Here is an 8,295-nt window from a genome sequence, read left to right on the forward strand (position 1 = left end):
AGAAGCTCCTACACCAAGTTCTCTCACTCAAACCAACACTCAGTTCCTCTGGAGATACTGGGCTTTGGCGTTTCCTTCATCTAATCCAAATAAAGTCTGTTCAATTTAGAATTCAGCCTACGTGGATTAAAGCAATTCAAAGCAATAGGGGAAGCAGCCCACAGAGCACGGAGGAAGAGCGAATTAATAGCTTCCTTCGTTAAAGCTTACCTTCAAACAAGTCAGCGACAGAACTCGTCATCATCATTTTCTTGCAGACATTTATTTTTATATTCACAAGAGAACAAATGTAAAAGAAACTTATGTAGATGTTAAAGCAAGGCCTTTGTTCCTAACTAGAAAGAAGTCACTCTCAGCATTTTAATTTTTTTCTTAGAGCAGGACTGACGTTTCAACCACTGTGCTCTTTTACTAACTCTTTTAAAATCAAATTACATAAGAGATTAAGGCAACACAAGGTAACAAACAGAGATCGTGTCAGCTCCTGAAAAGACACTTCTTGGATGACTTCATTCAGTTCTCCCTCTCACAAGCCTCTTCACCCCACCTTGATCTTATCTGCTCATGCCTGGTTTCCCAGCTTCCGCGCCAAAAAAGCAGCCCACGCTAAAACCCAAGCAGCAGAGTTGAGGGCAATCAGTTCACCCACTTTTTTACAAGGCTATTTCATCCCTGCCGAAACTGATAAACTTCCAGAGACCTACAGCTTCCACCTTCAAAAGCCAAGCACATCAGGACAATTCTGGACGGTACACTGAAAAAATGAGGCTGTTTTATTGGTGATTAAATTCTGCACTGGCAACAATCATTAAGCTAATACAGATAGACTTCAATCAAAGCATGAGCTTTGAATCAGAAGTCGTAAAGTGACATGATGCCTTAATAAATTAAGGAAGTTGTAATTCCTCTCCGTCATCAACTCTTCACTTGAAGTTCTTTGCAAACTCCTCTCCTTTCTTAATGGAAGCCTTCAGCTCAGACATGGCCTCAGCAACCATCTTCTCTTCGAAGGGGGAGATCTTGCCAATACCCAGGTTCTTCTCAATTCCATTTTTCTGAGTGAAAGAAGATTTAAGGATTAACCATTCATCGAATGGCCTATAGAGTAACTTACCAGCTCAAATTAAGTACTACCCAGCTGAGATGCAGTCTCAGCCTAGGACCTGTCATCTCCAGTCTGCCAACCTCGTGCTCCTGGCACGGCTTGGAAACCTCACATTATTTGTAGCAACTTCTACAGCCTTCACAAGTTTCTCATTCACTGTTCACATTGGCTCTTTCAAGAGGAGACCAATACCAACTGCTCCTTCACTCCTCTTATCTTCAAGCCCAGCCTCTGACAACAGAATTTCTCTCCTTTGCTGTTTGCCCTTCACTTGCCACTGGCTTGCAGTCTGAAACTGCTCCAGAGCTGCACTCCCAGGTTTTTGAGATCTCATTTCTACATTCAAACCCTTCCCCCTTAACACCCCTCTACTTCTGTTCCCTCATCAGCTCCCACTAAGACAACACACACCACCCTTTAAATTCAGCAGCCGTGTCAGGGCTGCAGCATCCTAGTTTTCCACTCCACCCACAGGGTGACAAAAGGAACGCTTCCTTCAGAGTTCAGCACAGGTCCTGAAAGCAATCTGTTAATCCTAATCCATGCTGTAGCTCCCCATGTGCCTCAATTTCTGAGGGATTTGCTCGTAGCAGATCAAGTTGAGGAGACAGGATTGCAGACTCTGGTTAATCATATGAAAGCCCTTCATAAACAGGCTCTGAGTTGAGGCCAGTGTGGCTTCTTAAGATAAGTCTGAATCTCTGGTTACTCAGTGACCTGCAGGCTAAGAGCAGATAAAAGCAGCAGCATCCCTGTCAAGCATGAGGTATATGCCCAAGTACAATACCCAAATATTCAAGAACTCTTAAAGGAACGTTCAGCTGTTAACTTCAGTGATACTCAGCACTGGACTTAACTGAAGCCAGTCAGTAAAAGACAAGATTAAATCAGTAGCTACTCTTTCTAAGCCCCATCATTTAAAATACATACTCCCAGCAGCAGAGGTGTGGAGAAGTACGGGCTTTCCGTCTCTTCAGATCGAACAAAGGCACATTCGATAACCCCTTCCTTTCCATTCATTGCATCCACCAGAGAGAACACAAACCGAGCACCAGCATAGGCCATAGACAAGGTGGCAGATCCTGTAGAAGTTAAATCATTTTTAGAACAGATCACAGCAAAATTAGGTACTTTCTTTAGCATCAGAGGTTTCCACACTGATATGTTGACAGAGCTACTTATCAGTTTGATAAGCAGCAACTTTTGGCCAGCTATGTGCTATTGATTTCAGTTATAGAAAGAAACAGCTTAGTCTGACAGAAGAAGATTCTTTTTAAACTGTACATGGTGTGATATCAGTTAATGTTTAGTCTTGCCTACATGCTGAGCTGCTTCTGCTACCATAATTCAGGCATTCACTGACATGGCAGAGCAGCTAGATTTGTAATCAGCGGTTCATAATTCTGCACCGCAGTTGTAAATAAGATTAAACTGAAGATGACTGCATCCATTCAGCTGGCAAACAAAAATCACTTGGAAGCTGTAGTCAAGAACCAACCTGCTCCTGCTTTAGCTTTGACAACTTCAGTGCCAGCTTCTTGAATCCTCCCTGTAAGCTTTTCCAGTTGATCCTGAGGAAAGTCCACTTTTGGAGTGCACTAGATTGGAAAAAAAGAAGTTACTATCACATACCAGTACCAGATTCAGCATAAGGCCACCCACACAATGCTTTTTGTGCCGTTACAGTTGTTATCAACAGTTCTCAATTGGTGAAAATTAGTTACCTCAGCTCGCAGGCTGTGTAACAAACTGACCAGCTGCAAGCGTTCACCAAGGCTGCTAGTTACTGCACAGACTGTGACGGGAACCACGTCGATTTTGCTCAGGGGCAAACCACAGCTGGACAGCAAAACCAGGGCTTGCCATGGTTACTGGGTAGTCCTTTGTATTAGAGCTGCCCTCCAAGCATGTACCGGGCCCTAGAAACTTCAAAAAGCCACCTTGTAAACATTTGGGTCACTGTGGCATTATGGAAGTCAAGAGCCATACAAAGGCCCCAGACTGCCAGCAGTATTTAGGAAGTTATTGAACCTTCAACTACAGCTACGCAGGTACAGAAAGAGCAGCTGTCTCTGTTCTGGCTGACTAACAAGATCACCCTCTCGGCAGTCAGCTGCTCCAAAGCCCTTGCTCTTGTTCCCCAAGATCATTCTTCTGCGAAGGATGCTTTATTCCCCACTTAGAGCAAAGCTTTTTCCCCTTTCTCACAGATTACTCCTAGGCCGTATCCTAGCCACCTCCTCACAAAGCTGCGGCCTGCTTCAGAACTGCATTTCATTCTGGCTTAGATACATGAAGGGAGTCTCTCCCTGACTGCCAGTCGGGACTGACACATGCCTCCCCACACAGACTGAGTTACACCTCCTCATTTCAATGCTGTGTGTTAAAGTGGTGTTTCTAGTCCACCATGGCAAAAATCAATTCAATTCTCCTGCTGAAGTACGGTATTCCTATAATGAAATATGTCAGAAAAAAATAAAACCCAAAACGAACAGTGCCAAGACACCTGATACACACACTATACCTCAGTTCTTATTCCAAAACTCCTGAAGTGAAGCTATTTAAACCACCTAGAGGAGTTCAGGTTTAGCTCATTGCCTTCCTGTGTGCTGTAATCTCATCACAGAATGAAAGCAGCCACAAGAGCAGGGATGACTGTCTCAGCACATCACACACCATCACAAAGGCACTTTACATCAATTCTAACATATTGATGACTGTGATGCCACACACAGCAGTAACTGTGACTTACCTGAGAGATCAGAGGGATGATGGTTTTCCCAGCATGGCCACCAATAACCGGAACACTGACTCGAGCTGGGTCTAAGCCCTAAGAGAAACATAAGAATTTCCAGCTTCTGAAGCACACAAACAAGAAAAACAATTAAAAACACTATGCTTCATTTTCTGCCTATGTTTTTTACACACATCTACAACCCAATGCTACACAGGGTCAAAGTTTCAGAGGCAGCTATACACCAGGGACAAAGACAGATCAGCACAGCTGAACTCCACATTACGCTGATAATTTTACACAGGACAATAACCAACTCTACTAGGGCTCTTACGAGCAGTAACCTGTTACAGCTATGAAAAGGAAAGGTTAAAGTCTCTTGAACCACATTTCGCAAAAAACCCTATCCCCACACTGCTCTAGAGAATGATAACAGGGAATCGTTGCCTTTGCCTCCAGCTCTTCTGGCTCTGTGCAGTGATTTTAAAAGCATTTTTGATAGATCTAATGAACAGAGCATGCTATATCCCTCTCCCAGTATCTGTTCCTAAGACCTACCTTTAATTCAGCCACAAAAGTATTTGCTCTGACAATGTCCAGTGTTGTAACGCCAAAGATTCTGTTGGGATTATACACACCATGCTTCTTGAACACTTCTGAAGTTATCGGGATGGTTGAATTCACCTATAAGGAAGAATAGGCAAGCATTCATTAAAACCAATATAATAATGAAGTCAACGCATGAACCAAACAGGTCAGTAAACAATCCACAATACATTTCCAACTTGAAGTCAACTGTAGCAAATTATCTTAATTCCTAAACTGAAGGGCAATTTACAGTCAGGCTGGAAGAAAAATATGGCATTTTCAATAATTTGTTCATTTTCATGACCAAGGCTCCTCCCTTCGTGAGCTAAGGCTTCTATTCCAGCTAATACACCAGCATGTATTATAACCACAGTCATACAGCTGTTGAGATATTTTATATTCAGGTTTCCTCTGGCTTCAATATAGCCCAAGAAAAATGGGTTAGTAGAAACAGAGTTTTACTTTTCTGCAAATACCTTGCTGACTTTGAAGATTCTGGTCAAAACTAATAGGAACTCCCAGATTACTCTAGTAATTCTGGATTTTTTTTCTTCTGCACTTTCAAGGCCTCCAGCAAACGCTTACCGGGTTAGAAATAATACAGATCATGGCTTCTGGACAGTGCTTTGCACAGGCAGTTGTCAAAGTAGCAACAATGCTGGCATTGGTGTTGAACAGGTCATCACGGGTCATACCTAAAACATATCCAGTACAATATTTTCAGTTATCCACAGCCTACTCATTAAAGGGCAAGCAACTCCATCAAAAAACAATACTCTGGATAGAGATATGTCAGCTTCTGGTTTCATCTATCAAGAGTGTCATCAACAAACGACATACATCCCAAGCCAACACTGAGAACGCCATAAAGCACCAGACGCAGCTCTATTTGAGTAACAAGACTGCAGAGACAGACTTCAATGAAGCCGTGAGGCTTTTTATTATAACAAAGAGAACATACCTGGTTTTCTAGGGACTCCCGCAGGAATAACTACAACATTGCAGCCCTTCAGACATTCTGGCAACTGCTCAGGTCCCAGGAATCCTGGAATGAAAATCATTCAGGCATTATGTTTTTACCAGTTATTAAATATCTGATACTTTGAAGTACAAAATTACACCCAGCGGCACTGATTCCTTCTTAAGTTTAGCCTTAAATTCAGACTTATGCCGGAAAGCAAAGCAATACAATTATGGATAGACTCTATTTGGTGTTGTATCCTTGTTTCAAAACCTACAGAACGAGAGTGGCGGGAACCTCACATTTATCTGTTTTGAAAACCCTTGGTTCCTCCTGTTATGTGTATTTACTCTCCAAAGACACTAGCTGGCCACTACAGTCAGTGCCCCAAAGAACTGCAGGTATGCACAGTCAAGTAAAAGGTAATCTCTTGCTGATCTTCACAGAAAATGAAGATCAGCAGATTAAGTTTTGATTTCACGAGAACTTGACAGCTGTTCCTTCAGAAAAGAAGCAGAAAATAATTCATGCAGACACCCAGGGAGTGCTAAGTCTGTTCAAATTCAGCACTCGAGCTTTTTTCCAAGATGATTTTACTGAATGTTTCCTGCCAGTTATTATGAACTCCCCTTTCACTGTGCAACCACAGACCATTCTTGTCTCCATACACATCAATCTAAACCTTAAATAGTCATGCACTGCTTGAGAACAAGCTACTTAAATTGATGCTCCAGGATCATGTGAAGATTCCTCTTCACGAGCACAGCAACGGGCACCTCCATGCATCAGAGACACCTGAGAGGGCCCTTCTGCACACAGAGCATTTCCAGTGGCTCGCGGTACCTTTAACATTCGCTCTTGTCTCGATGTGGCTGAGGTCGGCGGCAACGCCTGGAGTGTGAGCGATATCGTAGAGGCTGAGCCTGCTCACCAGCGGGCTGTTCTTCAGGAGGAGGGAGAGGGGCTGCCCAATGCCTCCCGAGGCCCCCAGCACGGCCACCTTGGCATTGTTCTGGGGAAAAAAAAAAAAAGAGATAAATGCATTGAAGAGATGTTTTGGTAATTACTGTAGCAGTGACCTCATTGATTTCATCACACTTCCTTTACTTTTATTTCTATTTCTCCTTTTCTTTAAGAAGCACTACGCAAATTCGATTGCCTAAACCCACAGAAAGTGATCATGACTACAGCCTCCCAAAGATCCTCGAGGCTTATTGGTAGGACAAGTTAGAAGAAAATGCTCTTTTGTGATTTGAAGCTCAAAAGGGATGCAAGGCTGGGCAAAGAAACAAAAATTATAATCTTTCTTCAGATGGACAAGCTAAGGCCTGCTACCCTGCGGACCTACATCTGAATTAGGGTAAAATCTGGTTTGTAGTTTTTCTAGTTTCATCGCTGGTATAAAAAAATATGCCTCCCCATTTGTCAAACTAATACATTTAATGGACTACAATAAATGTAAAAAACATTGTACATATGTAAAGAAAAATATGTATGCCTGAAATAAATTCAAATAGAACCTGCAGCTGTCTCAAGATTAAGCCCCCAAAACACTAAGTGACTTCAATTTCCAGCTTTGAGTGTGGCTGAGAAGCAAGTGAAATGAACTCCTGCTTTGTTGCCCTGGAGAACCAATTATACTCTAACGTGCTCTCTGGAAGAAAGTTATTCCTCTCAAAAATGCCTGTGCTCCTCTTTGTAGAGAAAGTGTCACTAGATGAGAGTAAAGCTACTTTAAAAGTCCAGAACAACTTTAAAATGCAACACTCTGCCAAAGCAAAAGAGAACCAGACGCTACCGCAGAGATGTAACACGGTAATATAATTACCACCGATAAGGACATTCTCTATCACACTGTCTTACTGGATAAAGCCATGAGAGCTCCAAGTCCCTGCATGAAAGCTTAATTATTATGCTATAACAAGAAATAATCCACCCAGAAGCTCGATCAGCCTAACCTCAGCTCGCTTTTCTTGCCACTACAACAAATGTAATTTAGCAAAAAACTCTCCAAGGGAAAGCAAAGGCTGGCATTAGTCACTGCTATACCCCATACTTATCATTTGAGTTGATACCAAGAGGTCAAAATCCCATTGCTAATGAATCTAATTCCTATCAGAATAACTACACAAACCTCTATTGTAAAGCGTAGCTTTATAGATGCAATAATAATTCTGCCATGCCACTGGGAACTGTTTATCTTAGAAGATAGAGGTTGATCTACATCTCCCTACCACATAACTGCAGTTCTCTCCTGGCATCAAAAGTCACACACAATGGATTTCACCGTATTCAGGATTACTGTTAAACCCCCAACTCCAACTTTAATTCTTAATATATTTTGTAAGCAGGGGCATATTTCAGCAGAGGAAGGAAGCTGCACGCAAACTTGCGTATCGTCCATTACACACCATCAAAAAAGAGAAGTTTATTTAGAACTAATAGCTTCGGCCAGCACGTTTAGACCTGTCTGGAGAAAGGCCCGAGCTCCTGGGCCAAGAGCACGGAGGTTTCACAGGGAGAGGTACGGCACCACCGCAAGCCGGGCTCCTCTTCCCTCTCACACCACCGCACCGCCCGAGGCGCCTACACCCGGCACACAGACCCCGCACACACACACCCCCCTCCATGGCCGCGGCCTCCGGCGGGCTCGGCCGCCCCTCAGCCCCCTCTCAGAGCGAGGCCAGGGCCGATCCCGAGGGGCTGCGGCCCCGCGGTGCCCCCGCCGCCCGGGCGTGCCGAGGTGAGGGGATGCCGGCGGCGGTCCGTACCTGCGCGGTGGTGGCGAGGCCGCGGCACAGGCCGGCAGCGGGGCGGGCGAGGCGGGACAGCATGGCGCGGCGGTGACTCCAACGACCTCCACGGCGCGGCGGCTGCGCGGGACCGGCGACTGCTCTCGCGAGAGTT

General features: G+C 44.1%; 1 protein-coding gene across 1 annotated transcript; it reads right to left on the reverse strand.

Moving 5' to 3' along the window:
- Positions 1-740: 740 nt before the first annotated feature.
- On the reverse strand, positions 741-8,281 carry MDH2 (malate dehydrogenase 2). Its single transcript, XM_065853353.2, has 9 exons — positions 8,160-8,281; positions 6,232-6,400; positions 5,389-5,472; positions 5,013-5,122; positions 4,398-4,523; positions 3,858-3,935; positions 2,604-2,703; positions 2,036-2,187; positions 741-1,055 (listed from the first exon to the last, which is right to left on the reverse strand). Exons 1-9 carry the CDS (start codon positions 8,220-8,222, stop codon positions 924-926), a joined length of 1,014 nt encoding a protein of 337 aa, XP_065709425.1. The 5' UTR covers positions 8,223-8,281; the 3' UTR covers positions 741-923.
- Positions 8,282-8,295: the final 14 nt, after the last annotated feature.

This window comes from Patagioenas fasciata, chromosome 19 (assembly GCF_037038585.1).
Source record: "Patagioenas fasciata isolate bPatFas1 chromosome 19, bPatFas1.hap1, whole genome shotgun sequence".
NCBI lineage: Eukaryota > Metazoa > Chordata > Aves > Columbiformes > Columbidae > Patagioenas > Patagioenas fasciata.

Excerpts from the sequence above, each read along its gene's own strand:
- MDH2 (XM_065853353.2), bottom strand. The coding sequence starts at position 8,222 with ATGCTGTCCCGCCTCGCCCGCCCCGCTGCCGGCCTGTGCCGCGGCCTC. Across the intron at positions 6,401-8,159 it reads GCCTCGCCACCACCGCGCAG|AACAATGCCAAGGTGGCCGT; the intron begins GTACGGACCGCC and ends TTTTTTCCCCAG. Across the intron at positions 1,056-2,035 it reads CCACACCTCTGCTGCTGGGA|AAAAATGGAATTGAGAAGAA; the intron begins GTATGTATTTTA and ends TCTTTCACTCAG.